The sequence below is a fragment of the Primulina huaijiensis genome, chromosome 7 (genome assembly GCF_012295235.1).
Source record: "Primulina huaijiensis isolate GDHJ02 chromosome 7, ASM1229523v2, whole genome shotgun sequence".
NCBI classification, from domain to species: Eukaryota; Viridiplantae; Streptophyta; class Magnoliopsida; order Lamiales; family Gesneriaceae; genus Primulina; species Primulina huaijiensis.
Window position 1 is genome coordinate 21,905,474 of NC_133312.1, and position 14,311 is coordinate 21,919,784.

A 14,311-nucleotide genomic window follows, 5' to 3' on the forward strand; every position below is an offset into this window, starting at 1 on the left:
TTTTTATTATTTGTAATAACATTATATTATATAGTAAATATATAAACAATAAATAAATAAACAATAAAATAAATATTATTACTTTTGTTACCTTTTTCTTCTGTTTTGGAGCTTGGAAAAATATGGAGGACTTTTAGAGATTCGTGCTGATAACGTGTTGTGAAAAAGTAAAAAATTTATGGTAAAAAGTAAAAATCTCAAACTCTTAAAATTATCACACTACACACTTTATAATATTTTTCTCTCAACTCAATTGTGATTTTCTTCACAAATGAGAGATCTATTTATAGAAAATTTTTACAAATAATCCAAAAATAAAATCATCATTACCTACATCATCACACACTAATTTTCATTATTTACAACTCTTATTTTCAACATTCAAATATTCAACATTCAAATATTCGACATACATATTTTAAATATTAATTTTTAACAATATTTAGTTTTTAGTCGACCCTTATTTGACTATATATCTCAAGTTATGATTATATTGATGGGAATAAATGAAGAAAAAAAATTTACCAATTAATTTTAATCTAAGTTTTGTGAAATTTATCAGGTCATTCATATTTCTTGTTCATGAAAAATACGCCTGTCGAAAAAGTCAGTCCTTAATTAATATGGTTCATGAATTTGTGTAATAATTTAATACACAGTTTGACTGCATAATTCATGTCATATTCCATGAATTTCAATACAATTTAATATACGATTGGACCATATGATATAGCTAGCTCATCATTGAAGTAGACAAGGGAAACGCGTGCGTAAATGCTACGTTGTTATGTTACTTGACCAGATAACATTATTTCATAATTAAAAATTCGTGGAGTTCAATTTTATTCACACTTCCGTTGCGGACAAGTCAAATTTCCTCCCAATAAAACCAGAAAAAAGTAATACTCAAGCCAAAAAATCCCAGAATTATAATGGCGGAAGTCAAGGTGTTTGGTGCCTGGGGAAGCCCCTTTACCCATAGAGTGGAATTGGCGCTGAAACTGAAAGGAGTGGAATACGAATTCATAGAAGAAGATGTAAGAAATAAGTCCCCTCAGCTCCTTCAGTATAATCCAGTTTACAAAAAAATTCCTGTGCTGCTACATAATGGTAAGCCGATTACGGAGTCATTGGTGATTCTTGAATATATTGACGACACTTGGGAACATGGGCCATCGATCATGCCGAAAAATCCTTATGACAGAGCCATGGCGCGTTTCTGGGCTAAATTCCTGGATGAGAAAGTACTCATTTATTTACTTTTTTTTTAATCTTCTTTTCTTTATGAATCAAAGTTCTCATGAGGTCCTTCTGGTTAATTTGTTTTGTTTTAGTGTGTGTCAACATTGTGGAAGGCTTGTTGGATTCCAGGGAAGGAGCACGTGAAGGACAAGGAAGAAGCACAAGAGTTATTACAACTTCTTGATAACGAGCTAAAAGGCAAGAAATTCTTTGGGGGAGATAGCTTCACGCTGGCCGATATTGCTGGCAATTTTATTGCCTTTTGGTTTGGAATTATTATTGAAGTGGTGGGAGTCGAACTCATGACCAACGACAAGTTCCCGAATTTGTGTTCGTGGATCGACGAGTTCAACTCGAGCTTTAAGGAACATCTGCCTGATCGGGATAAATTGACTGAGGTTATCAGGGGTCGGTTTCTGGAGGCCAGTGCGGCTAAATCATGAGAGCCATCTGTTGTTTATGTTATGGGAGTAAACTAGAAACCTTGCAAGAAGTTGGGATTGTCTCTTATTTTTGTCGTGTGGGAATGTGTGAGGTTTTTGTTTTGTATAAAAGATAAAAATCGTGTTTCTCAAGTTTCACGAATCAGGCTGTGTGTTTCACATGTTTAAGTCCACTATAATCTTAGCGTGTTGTATCGAGTACTTTCTTCTGAATTTAAAGTGCTGTCTCTTTCTTTTTTTGTTCTCAAACTGATCGCTTTACTTGATTTCTTCTGTTCGCACCTTTTTTTTTTGTTTGATCGGTTTCTGTTCGTAACATTTGCTGTAGGTATGACGAAAATCTTAGCTGATGTATTCAACCGTGTTCTTCACATGGTTCATTTGATGCTATAGTGGGGGATTACTCCATATCTAACAGTTCACAGAGAGCCAAATATATTGTCACACACTCACATGAATCCACACATTTCTAGTTTGTTTTTAAATATATAAAGCATATCAATCTCAACATAACTAGTATGCATGTTTGTTTAGTTGTTCTTCTAGTTTTCGAAAGCAAAAAAAACGATTTGGTTGATTCGATTAATTCAAAAACATATCTGATGTAAACTGGTTAAATGCTTTGTTGCTGTGCATGCCAGCATTTTGGAAGTCTTGTTGGACTGCAGGGGAGGAGCAAGTGAAAGGCTAGGAAGAAGCAGAAGAAGTGCTTAAGTTTCTTGACAACCAACTAAAAGACAAGAAATTCTTCGGGGGAGATAACATAGGACTGGTCGATATCGCTGCAAATTTTATTGCCTATTGGTTTATGCTTATCACTGAACTGGAAGGACTCTAACTCATAACAAACTACAAGTTCCTGAATTTGTTGTGCATGGATCGACGAGTACGTGGACTCGTGCTTTGTTAAAGAACATCTGCTATATTATGTTCCATAATAAGGAAATTTATGAAGAAAACAAAAGAATCAAACAATTCTTTGTGGTGAAACAAAATATAGAAGAAGCCTTTGTCAGGCTATTTTCCACATTCTTTTGACAAACATATCTTCTCCTTGAGGCTCAAAAACAGTTGTAATTGATCAAAGGTCTCGTTCATGGAAGTCAACTACAAATTATTATTGGTGACGATCTTGATAAATAATTCAAGTTAGCTAATTACTTCAAACCCAAGTAAGTTCTTCTGTTTTAGATAGGTTGAAGTTCGTTGATTGACATATATATGATAAAGAGAGTGAAAGTGGTTAAAATACTTCACCAATTGCTGCTAAAGACGCTTTTTTTTCCCTCTTTACTAAGAGATTTTACTATATCTTTTCTTTAGTTTAGCTAAGTCGACTTGGACAGCACCTTCCAAAGCCTTGCCAAAAGACCTAAAAATCAGATAACTGATTTTCATTATTCTTTTATCAACCATATATAAATTGTTTCATCCTTCGTTATTTTCGAGTCTTTGCAGTAAACTCAATCTTTTTGGGAAAACAATATATAACATAAGATAAAATCATTCAATAGGTTAAGAAACTGGAAAGGACATAACTTCAATGTAGCATCATCGTGTTAGCACTATGGCAGAATCAACATAAACGTGCAAAAATAAAATCAAATTAAAACCAAATTTGGGGAATCAGAAGACCAAAAATCTATAAATAGCAATTTTTTTGAAAAATAAATACTAAGTAATTGTAATCCATTAGTAATTATGTTTTGAAACAGAAATCCATGAGTTATTGTGAAACTTATATCGGTCTTATTTCTTGTAATAAATCCTGGAACCTTCTCGAAACTTCCTAGAAGTGTACGGTTTCCCTTTCTTCAAGACGAGTTCAAAGGTACCCCCACTCTGCATGGCGCTGAGCTCATGCCACACGTCAGCTTATAAAGCTCCTTTATATCTCTCCATTCTCAAGGTCTACAACAACCACCGCTCCTACAAGAAGTTATTCAATTTTTTTGTTCGCACTTTTCTTAGCCGACAAGTCAAATTTCCCTATAAGAAAGAGCTCTCAACAAGAGCAAACTACACAGAAATTAGATCATCAAGAAATCCAAGAATTATAATGGCGGAAGTGAAAGTATTTGGTGCCTGGGGAAGCCCATTCAGCCGCAGAGTCGAGATGGCGCTCAAACTGAAAGGAGTCGTATACGAATACATAGAAGAAGATCTTACTAATAAGTCCCCTTTGCTTCTCCAATACAATCCGGTCCACAAGAAAGTTCCTGTGCTGCTACACAATGGTAAGCCAGTCGCCGAGTCATTGGTGATTCTTGAATATATAGACGAGACATGGGAAAACGGCCCATCCATCTTGCCGAAAAATCCTTATGACAGGGCCATAGCGCGTTTCTGGGCTAAATTTATTGATGAAAAGGTAGGTGTACGTATTCTTTTTATTTTTAATCTTATTGCTTCTATATGTATCATGAATCAAAATTTTCAGGAGTTCCTTTACTTGATGCAACTCATGCAAGCTAACTGATGTAAACTGGCAAAACATTTCTTGTTTCAGTGCTTGCCAGCAATGTGGACGGCTTGTTGGAGTGCAGGGGAGGAGCAAGTGAAAGCCAAGGAAGAAGCGGAAGAATTGCTGAAATTTCTTGACAATGATCTCAAAGGCAAGAAATTCTTCGGTGATGATAGCATCGGGCTTGTAGATATTGCTGCCAACTTTATTGCCTATTGGTCTATGATTTTCGCTGAATTGGTGGGACTCAAACTCATAACAAACGACAAGTTCCCGAATTTGTGTGCATGGATGGACGAGTACCTCAACTCGAGCTTTGTTAAAGAACATCTGCCTGATCGGGAGAAACTGGCCGAGTATTTCGGAGCTCGATTTCTCAAGACCAGTGCCGCGGCCAAATGAGAGCCATCTAGCTTATTTTGCCGTGGGAATATGTTTGAGGGTTTTGTTCTAGAAAAAAATAAAGAGTCCTATGTGTTAGCTTTGTTTCCCTCACATATTTAAGTCCATTTGAATGACAGGATGTGTTTGTTTGTCTTGGTTATGAAATAAATTTTTAGTCTTGATTATGAAATAAATTTTGTTCAAACTTCTTAAACACCAGAAAATCCTTGTTATCTTTGGTTCTCAGTCGATCCCATTAATTGGCTGGCCGTCTGTTGGTTAGCTGACTCCAGTTAATTCTCAGCTCGAAGTTTGTTTTATCTTTCTCTCAATCTATGATGTTGACAAATAGTAACGCATCTATCTTTTCTCATATTTACAATAAAAAGTAATATTTTTTATGAGTGATCCAAATAAAATATTAATTTGTCTCATAAAATTGACTTGCTAAACTGTTTCACATGAGTTTTTATGTTTATAAAAATACATCAGCTATTTCATTGAAACTGGGTGACCACTTACCAACAAATTTTTATTTTTATTTTTTTTTTTGAGTTTTGGGGAGGAGTTTGTTATAGTTTTGTTTTAAACATGAGACTCTATTTTAAATTTAGGATCTTAATATCATCTATAAGTCATGGACACCTATACTATCTTTTTGCTTTGAGATAGAGGAAGTTATAGAAATTTTTTTGACCAAATATTTAAGACACCGTTTGAAGTTAAAGATGAGATAATAATATGTAGATTAATATTCTAATACAATAAAAAAATAAATAAAAATGATATTTAAAATATTATTTGATAGTTTACATATTATTTGATTGTATTAATTGATAAATAATAGTTTATTCAATTTGATTGATTAAATTTGAGATAAGATTATAAATTACTATTTTCTCTTTCGAATAATCAATAAAGTACTAATAATATTATTTATTAATGAAAATATCATAATTTAGATTCAATGATTTGATTAATGTAAGATAAATAATTAATAATTTGATTGATGTAAGATAAATAATTAGTAGATTAATAAATAATATGAAAAAATAAACAATAGATATGATAGATAAATTATCAAGGGATTACTAATTATGTGGGACTTGAAACTAGGCTATAGAGGATAAATCTATTTTTGGTTATGTAATATGAAGTTTTTCATTTTTTGTGAGCAGTTAATTTACAGTCTTAGTCCATTAACTTACATTTTTCAAATTTAGTCAATTTTCAACGAAGTGTTGGCGTGATATGAGACATGTTAGCAATTTTTGTTGTCATATCAATATTTTTCTGGTATCACGTTATTATTTATGGTGTCACGTTTGCATTTCAATGAAAAATAGTATAATAAAAAATGCAAATTAGTAAACCAATACGATAAATTGATCGACAACCTAAGTAAAAATGAAAAACTTGTGAGTTATATGACAATTTTGTTTGGCAAAAACTTGTGTGAGACGGTCTCACGGGTCGTATTTGTGAGACGGGTATCTTATTTGGGTCATCCATGAAAAAGTATTACTTTTTATGCTAAGAGTATTACTTTTTATTGTGAATATGGATAAGGTTGACCCGTCTCACATATTAAGATCCGTGAGACGGTCTCATGTCATTTTGTTTTCTTAAGATTTTTTTAATAGTCATTCTTCTTGAGATAAGAACATTAATCAAGAAATGAATAAGAGATCTTTTGTGAGACGTTCTCGGTCAACATGCCTACATTTAAAGTAAAAAATAATATTTTTGGCATAGAAAATAATAATTTTTTTATGGATGATCTAAATGGAATATACATATCACAAAACAGACCTGTAATACCGTCTCAAGAGAGTTTTTGTGTCAATGAATTTAGTTAGGGGGTCCAAATTAATAGAATAAAGCCTGCTATGAATTGATATTTTTTTTTATAATGATAATGATATTTGAATCCTTACAAAATATAAAATATAATCTCACATTGAATAACCGAACATAACAATTTTTATTTATTTTCTAATAACTACTATTTATCTCTTTAAACATTTTTATTACTTTTAGCTCAACCGATTTTTTTTTTCAAATATTTTATTATTATATCATAGTAGAGCTTAGCTTAACATTTTTAAAATTGAAAGTATTTAATTTGATATTAAAAATATATCCGATTTAATCTTTATCATATGATTATTCAAACTTCATCCTTATACGCATTTCATTTCTTAATTAATATATTTGCAATAAATTTATTTTCCTTTATTATTATTTATTCATATTTAGGAAAATATTCGAAACAAAGCAATGTTGTCCGAACAAAACCGCAAAACCCTCTAAAACATTGCATCAAACCACAATCCAACATTTACTTTGCTTTTCTCTATCAAAAACCAAATCTTGTTGCGGTGGATTAGCTTGACGTACAGCTTAATCTTCTCCTAGATTTCCCTTCTCCATTTCAAACCGGGATTCTTCTTCGAGAACTGCTGAAAATTGAGCAGAAATTATTAATTTTTCATTTTTTCCTGCAACATCTGGCTTGTGGATTGGTTCTTCATTTCGGGTTTCGAGAATTTGAATTTCTGTTTTTTTTTTTTAGAAAAAAACATTATTTTTTAGCGGAAAAAGGGAAAAAACCAAAAGGATGAGCAGTGGGCAGAAGAAGAGGAATTTTCAGATTGAAGCGTTTAAGCATAAGGTGGTTGTAGATCCGAAGTATGCAGAAAAGACTTGGAAGATTTTAGAGCACGCGATTAATGAAATTTATAACCATAACGCCAGTGGACTCAGCTTTGAAGAATTATACAGGTTTATTTGGATTGATATCTTTTTGATTATCTTTTTCCAATTAATTTGTCATTTGAAGTCTGTATTGGGTTTGATTCGGCTTTAATGTTTTCTAATCCGTTTTCTACAACAGCACCTAGTCGCTATGAGATTTATAATTTTATTTTACCTGCAGTGCGATATTGTTATTTCTTCATATTGAAGTTTGGGCTTGCTGTTGAAACTTTTTGTGTTTGTTTTTAAAACTTTTTTTGGGGTACGGTCTCACAATGAAATCTTTTTGTATCTGATTGCCTCTCAACTGAAATGATTATGTGTTTGCGAGCTGAATCACGGTCATGTGCTTTGAATTTTTAAGATTTTAATGCTGTTACCTATAATCACCAGGATTTTTTTTTGGTTGATTTGCACTCACATATTGCTTAATAGAAAAGTATGCTACTTATCTGCTTACATAACACCCCATTGCCTGTTAAAAAAAACCCATTCAGTTTCGAAGGGGGTTTACCTCATCAAAAGAGGAGGCAGTAAAGTCCGTTGTTACTATGTAGGTAGTTGATTGATAGGGAGTTCGTCTTACAGTGAGAACAATGCACATACCCTTTTTCCTTATCTGCGTGATGACCAGACCTAGTCAATTTTATAAACTCTATTCCCAAATTCATAAAACCTTAGTTCATATCAAGTTGCGAGTGTTTACTTGGATTTTGGCGCTTATCTGAGTGATGACCAGACCACAATGAAAAAAATGTGACCTGATGGGTCCTCCTAGTTGGTATGTTCTTTTCGAGAAATGCAAATCTAGATATCACATTTTCGTATCAGTCAAATTGAAATCATCTATATGTTATAGGATATTGAATGAATTTGGAACAACATGGAAAGGGGAAAAAATTGGAACATGGAATTTGGTGATAATGGAAAAAACATGGAGCTATGAAAAGAATGTAACAACGGATCTTTGAGGGAATACAAATTGACTTATAATTGTGTAACTTGTTTGTGTTCAGACTACATCTTCTAATTGGGTTATCGAACTATAATTTTGAAGATTGACAGCATCCCTCATTGTGTATATGTGCACTTTACTGAATTTCGTTTCTGATAAAAGAAATCGACTTAGTAAGTGTGTTTATTTGAAATTTTGAGAGTTAGTTCTTCTTTCAGCCATGTGTCTCCTAGTAGCATAAATTTATTAAAAATAGTGTTTACCCATCTTTTTTCTGAGCAGGTATATTATCTTGATTCTCATGGCGTCTTAAATGACTGGGGAATAATGATCTTGAATTTTTGTTTTGTTCTTTTGTCGTGTTTATCTTATTGTAAAATATGATACCCCGCTTTATGTTTGTTAGATTTGTATGATGTGAGTACCAAATGTGGCCCTTTGTTCATATGATCTGCCAATATCATTAAAACCGTTCCGTGCTTGATTTAGTGAGATTCTTAGGTGTTCTTTGTTTTCATTTTAGGAATTTATTTTTTATCCTCCAAAATAAAAACAAACACTATAATTTATTTGGCATTTTAAAACACGATTTCGCCCCTGTTGGCATAATTATTATGTTTAACAGAACTTTTCATCAGGACAATTAAAGGAGAGTCTGATTATCGAGTAGATTACCCACCATATGGAAAGTAGATAGGCAGATGAACAGAGAAGACTGAGAATATCCCCTAAGAATGTCTACACAGATTGCTGTTAAAAAAGGAACTTTATAAATTCGGACCCAAAATACATCATGTAGAAATCTGAGGTTAAATTTATTAAACATTTTACATGTATCACCATAGTCGGGGAGGTGCTTGCTTAAACCATTTTGAGCAACCACATGTCCTACGAACACTTTATACAGGGATTTTGTTCCTTTCATAAGCTTCTCAGGCAGTATACTGATCAAATTTATACAACGGTTCTATCTCCCTTGCTTCCTACTTGTTAGAATTGAATCGATTGAATTATTGTTCAGATTGAAAGGAATCAAGATTGACAAGGAGTTGGTTATTGATGCTGGAACATTTACTTGTTTTGAGTGCCTATTTATTTTCCACCTGGTCAAGTCCTACTGATAGCTTACCTTAACAATTAGTGCATATTTCAGGCATCACAAGTATCAAATAGAAGTAGCTTTTTCAGAAAGAAAAGACACATAATACATATCTAAGGGGAAAAATCTGAGAGAAATAATAAAAAAACATTTAAACCGAATCTAACTTGATTCAAATAGAAATAGAGCATATGCGGTACTAATGATTGTAACACCTGAATATTTAACTTATCAACAAATGGTTGCATCATGGTTACTTATCCTAGTCATACTCGTTGATAGCATAATATTAATTATTGACTCCTTTTCAATGGATCACAATTATGCATATGTTTTACCTTGCTGTCAACCAATTACACATGACGGAACTAACTCCTCCGTTCCAGGTCTACAACAGTCATTAACTGGCCGTTGGGTTAGGACATCCTTAATCACCTGCTCAACTTACCTAGTAGTGGAGAGCCTTGCAAGTTTTGTATTCACAAAAACAGTCAAATTTATAACTTTATTCAAAATAAGATTAAAACTATTTGTCAAGTGTTTATGTGCCAATACACACCTTTCATTCTGTGGCTGTAGTCGTTAAAAACACAAATTTTCAAAATATTACTACTGGGGATTCAAACATTTGCATAAAAACATTTACAAAAGGTTGCTAGGGTGATATCATTCTTAATTTATTGTTGTGAACTTAACTATCTCTTTTCTATACTGGGCATGAAATCCTTGGCACTTTGTTCTTCCTAGCTAATGAACTTCTTATAATTGAATTATATGACTGATGTTAGTTCAATGCAGAACCTCATTTTATAAATGTATAGTCTTATATCAAGTTGGAATGGAGATGCAGGTCGAGATGTAGAGTTCGACGTTAACTTGGTTTCTATAAGAAAGGAATTCTGTATTTTAGGAATTTTAAAGCTATGCAAATTGAAAAATTTCCTAATATGTGGGTTTCTTATTTAAGTTGAACTTGCTTTCTTAATTGATTACTGAAACAGATTTTGTCAATCATACTGACATGCATGTTACATGAGTCATTTATCAAATTTGTTTTCCTTGCTTGTGAACTGCATACCAGTGAATTACAAGACCGATATGATTTTAGTTCAACCTAGGATCCTATTATAGACGCATAATCCAAGGATTCATTTGGATGAAGGTGTTTGAAACAAATCCATGATTTAAAATCTATTTGGTTGTTTTGATGAATTTTAAATACATCATTTATTAGTGTAGTTAAATGTAATGGTAGTTGAGATGAATTTGATATACAACCAATAGGATTGTCATTTCAAATTCATGTAACATAATATCTAGTTAAAAATAGAGTTGTAGAATCTAGTGTTAATTTGGAACGAAATCCTATTTTGATTGTGATTGAAATCCTATTTTGATTAGAATAAAATCCTGTATTTACGGATTCAGAGGCATCAAAATTCAAGAATTTCTTAACTTGCAGAATTCTTATTTAACTTGAATTTGCTTACCTATTCTGATCAGTTTCTTGTCTGTGCTGTTCGCCGCTGCTATTTTTTTGATTCCTCTACTTCAAATAGTATTGGGCTCGTATGGCTCTTAAATTATTTTTTCATTAGGAAATAGACCTTGCATGCATGTTGACTTCCTGACTTCTCGATTATGCATTTGATGAGCTCCCGAATTCTCAACACTTCGAAATTTCCGAGCATTTTACCGATTGCTCAATAGTTAGATTTAAAGTATTAACGTCCCATCCAAGTGATAAATCGATTTAGTTCATATTGAGAATTTTTGGGCCCTCACATGGGTAGACTGTTGCAGCCTATAGGTAACAAAAGTGAGGAGTATGTGCGGTTGTTTTCACATAAGATTGGGTGTCGTCGGTTCTGAGATTTATATGATTCACCTGATGTAGTTGAGGAATTTGGAGAAATATGTAAACTGTGGTTGTTATTTACTTGTTCAAATTGCCACTCTGCCAATTTGAACTCAATCATTCCTAATGTACTTGAGAGTTGGGCTTCTAGTTTTTTCTCCTAGCCGGATATCACATTTGTGTTCCCTTTTTCTGGAACAGCACAAATATGACATGTAGAATAAAGGAAATTGAGGTTTTTGCTGAAATTCAGCAAGTACACTACCTGACTTACAATTTATCTTTGGATGAGATGGTACTGTAGAAATCAGAGATATATAAACTTAATAAATGTCGAAAAGAGGAAATTGTCGTTTCATGGGTGGATATTGTTACTAAAAGAATTAGAAAATAAAAAATCAGGTTTGGCTTATTTTTAGACTTATTCCTTTCATTTTCGTTTCCTACATGTGTTCAATTCTTTTCTGTACCTAAAAATGAGCTGTTATCTCACTTATTTTTTTTTAATGCAGAAATGCTTACAATATGGTATTGCATAAATTTGGGGATTTTCTTTATTCAGGACTCGTGTCAACAATGACATTCCATCTTCAAACGATGTCCAAATGTATCGAGGCTGCCCAGGGTGGATCATTCCTGGAGGAACTTAATACAAAATGGAGTGATCATAATAAAGCACTGCAGATGATTCGGGATATATTGATGTACATGGATAGAACTTTCATCCCTAATACCCAGAGAACTTCTGTTCATGAACTAGGACTCAACATTTGGAGAGACAATGTAATTCACTCAAGTAAAATAAGAACGAGGCTTTTGAACAAACTTCTTGAATTAATATTCAGGGAACGCACAGGTGAAGTTATCAACAGAGGACTTATGAGAAACATAATCAAAATGCTTATGGATTTGGGACCTTCAGTCTACCAAGAAGATTTTGAGAAACCATTTCTTGAAGTTTCAGCTGATTTCTACAGAGCAGAATCTCAGGAGTTTATCGAGTGCAGTGATTGCGGGGACTACCTAAAGAAAGCTGAAAGGCGTTTAAATGAAGAAATTGAGAGGGTATCCCACTACTTGGACGCAAATAGTGAAGCCCAAATCACTAATGTTGTAGAGAAAGAGATGATTGCCAATCACATGCTTAGACTAGTTCACATGGAAAATTCAGGTTTAGTAAATATGCTTTGTGATAATAAGTTTGAGGACTTGGGAAGGATGTACAGCTTATTTCGTCGAGTTAACAATGGTCTCTCTACAATTAGAGATGTAATGACATCTCACATTAGAGACACTGGCAAACAACTTGTCAGCGACCCTGAGAAATCAAAGAATCCAGTTGATTTTGTTGACTTACTCCTTGAGAAAAGGGACAAGTATGATAAGATCATAAGCATGGCCTTTGGCAATGACAAGACCTTCCAAAATGCCTTGAGTTCTTCTTTTGAATATTTTATCAACTTGAATCCCCGTTCTCCTGAGTATATTTCATTGTTTGTCGATGATAAACTCCGTAAAGGACTGAAGGGAGTGAAAGAGGAGGACATCGAGATTATTCTTGACAAGGTGATGATGCTGTTCCGCTACCTCCAGGAAAAAGATGTGTTTGAGAAATACTACAAACAACATCTGGCAAAGCGTCTCTTATCGGGGAAAACAGTATCTGATGATGCTGAGAGAAGTTTGATTGTTAAACTGAAGACTGAATGTGGCTATCAGTTTACTTCGAAATTAGAAGGGATGTTCACAGACATGAAGACATCTCAAGACACAATGCAAGGGTTCTACACAGCCTGCGGTTCTGAGTTAGGGAACAGCCCTACACTGGTGGTCCAGGTTTTGACTACTGGATCATGGCCCACCCAATCCAGCATTACCTGCAACCTACCAGCTGAAATGTTGGCTTTGTGTGAGAAATTTCGGGCATATTACCTCGGAACCCATACTGGCCGGAGATTATCCTGGCAAACTAATATGGGCACTGCTGATCTCAGAGCAACCTTTGGAAATGGCCAGAAATATGAGCTGAACGTTTCGACTTATCAAATGTGTGTTCTAATGCTGTTTAACAATGCTGATACTCTTACATATAGAGAGATTGAGCAGGCAACTGAGATTTCCTCTTCTGATTTGAAAAGATGCCTCCAGTCCTTAGCTTGTGTGAAAGGTAAAAACGTCTTTCGGAAAGATCCCATGAGCAGGGATATAGGAGAAGACGATGTATTTTCTGTTAATGACAAGTTTTCTAGCAAGCTTCGTAAGGTGAAGATTGGAACCGTGGTAGCACAAAAGGAATCCGAGCCTGAAAAACAAGAGACTCGACAGAGGGTTGAAGAGGACAGAAAACCACAGATTGAGGCTGCAATAGTGAGAATTATGAAAGCAAGAAGGGTTTTAGATCACAATAATATCATAGCCGAGGTTACAAAACAACTGCAATCGCGGTTTCTTGCTAATCCTGGGGAGATCAAGAAACGGATTGAGTCCCTTATCGAGCGGGATTTTCTTGAGAGGGATACTGTGGATAGACGATTGTACCGGTATCTCGCCTGAGGAAGGGTGTTTTCCAGGTTATTTTGTACTGTGGAATTGTAACTTATATTTACAGTTTTTCCCCCTATTTCTCATTGTTTATTTCCGCAGAATACATTTGTTTTTGAGTTAATTTCAATTGCTGTCAGCTTTGTTGATACCTTATTTTGCAAAAAGTAGTTTTGAGTTACTTTGGTTCTTATTATTTTATTTTCAAGAATTCTTGCATTTGAATATAAATTAATTGATATACTTAAATTTCTAATATTATAATATATAAATTTATTAGTGCTATATTACACCTATTTATACAAATTAAAATAATGCGAAAATATACTTTAAATTTAACTGATATTTGAAGTAACTCCTGGCGCAGGGGTGGCTTCCTCTTGGAGGAAAAAGATCGAGAGCCATGTTGGTGCCCACCATCAAATGGTGCTAGAATGGAGTGACCTTAGAAATGCTGTAAATATATTTGACCAAAGTAGCAGAAGTGAAATGGTAAATACTAATTAGTCGATAATGGTTATTACAAAATCAAAGTCATCTCCCACTTCCTTTACACATTCAAAACTCG

At 33.7% G+C, this 14,311-nt stretch overlaps 3 protein-coding genes across 5 annotated transcripts; all 3 read left to right on the top strand.

Moving 5' to 3' along the window:
* Positions 1–807: 807 nt before the first annotated feature.
* LOC140981518 (probable glutathione S-transferase) lies at positions 808–1,934 on the top strand. Its single transcript, XM_073447940.1, has 2 exons — positions 808–1,244; positions 1,335–1,934. The coding sequence occupies exons 1-2, from the start codon at positions 933–935 to the stop codon at positions 1,683–1,685; spliced, it is 663 nt and encodes a 220-aa protein (XP_073304041.1). The 5' UTR covers positions 808–932; the 3' UTR covers positions 1,686–1,934.
* Positions 1,935–3,658: 1,724 nt separating this feature from the next.
* LOC140981536 (probable glutathione S-transferase) lies at positions 3,659–4,694 on the top strand. The gene is made up of 2 exons (XM_073447971.1): positions 3,659–4,056; positions 4,195–4,694. The coding sequence occupies exons 1-2, from the start codon at positions 3,745–3,747 to the stop codon at positions 4,549–4,551; spliced, it is 669 nt and encodes a 222-aa protein (XP_073304072.1). The 5' UTR covers positions 3,659–3,744; the 3' UTR covers positions 4,552–4,694.
* A 2,106-nt stretch (positions 4,695–6,800) lies between these two features.
* On the top strand, positions 6,801–14,252 carry LOC140980594 (cullin-3A-like). 3 transcript variants are annotated; one of them, XM_073446515.1, is made up of 3 exons: positions 6,801–7,317; positions 11,715–13,772; positions 14,111–14,252. In XM_073446515.1, the coding sequence occupies exons 1-2, from the start codon at positions 7,154–7,156 to the stop codon at positions 13,753–13,755; spliced, it is 2,205 nt and encodes a 734-aa protein (XP_073302616.1). In that variant the 5' UTR covers positions 6,801–7,153; the 3' UTR covers positions 13,756–13,772; positions 14,111–14,252. The 3 variants fall into 3 exon arrangements, with proteins under 3 accessions (XP_073302616.1, XP_073302615.1, XP_073302617.1); XM_073446514.1 differs by lacking the exon at positions 14,111–14,252 and having other exon boundaries at positions 11,715–13,894; XM_073446516.1 differs by lacking the exon at positions 14,111–14,252 and having other exon boundaries at positions 11,765–13,894.
* The last annotated feature ends 59 nt before the right edge of the window (positions 14,253–14,311 follow it).

What these genes read in the sequence shown, in the direction of transcription:
- LOC140981518 (XM_073447940.1), top strand. Translation starts at nt 933, where the DNA reads ATGGCGGAAGTCAAGGTGTTTGGTGCCTGGGGAAGCCCCTTTACCCAT. An exon ending in CTAAATTCCTGGATGAGAAA is followed by an intron (nt 1,245 to 1,334) that starts GTACTCATTTAT and finishes GTTTTGTTTTAG; the next exon opens with TGTGTGTCAACATTGTGGAA.
- LOC140981536 (XM_073447971.1), top strand. Translation starts at nt 3,745, where the DNA reads ATGGCGGAAGTGAAAGTATTTGGTGCCTGGGGAAGCCCATTCAGCCGC. An exon ending in CTAAATTTATTGATGAAAAG is followed by an intron (nt 4,057 to 4,194) that starts GTAGGTGTACGT and finishes TTCTTGTTTCAG; the next exon opens with TGCTTGCCAGCAATGTGGAC.
- LOC140980594 (XM_073446515.1), top strand. Translation starts at nt 7,154, where the DNA reads ATGAGCAGTGGGCAGAAGAAGAGGAATTTTCAGATTGAAGCGTTTAAG. An exon ending in AGCTTTGAAGAATTATACAG is followed by an intron (nt 7,318 to 11,714) that starts GTTTATTTGGAT and finishes TTTTTAATGCAG; the next exon opens with AAATGCTTACAATATGGTAT.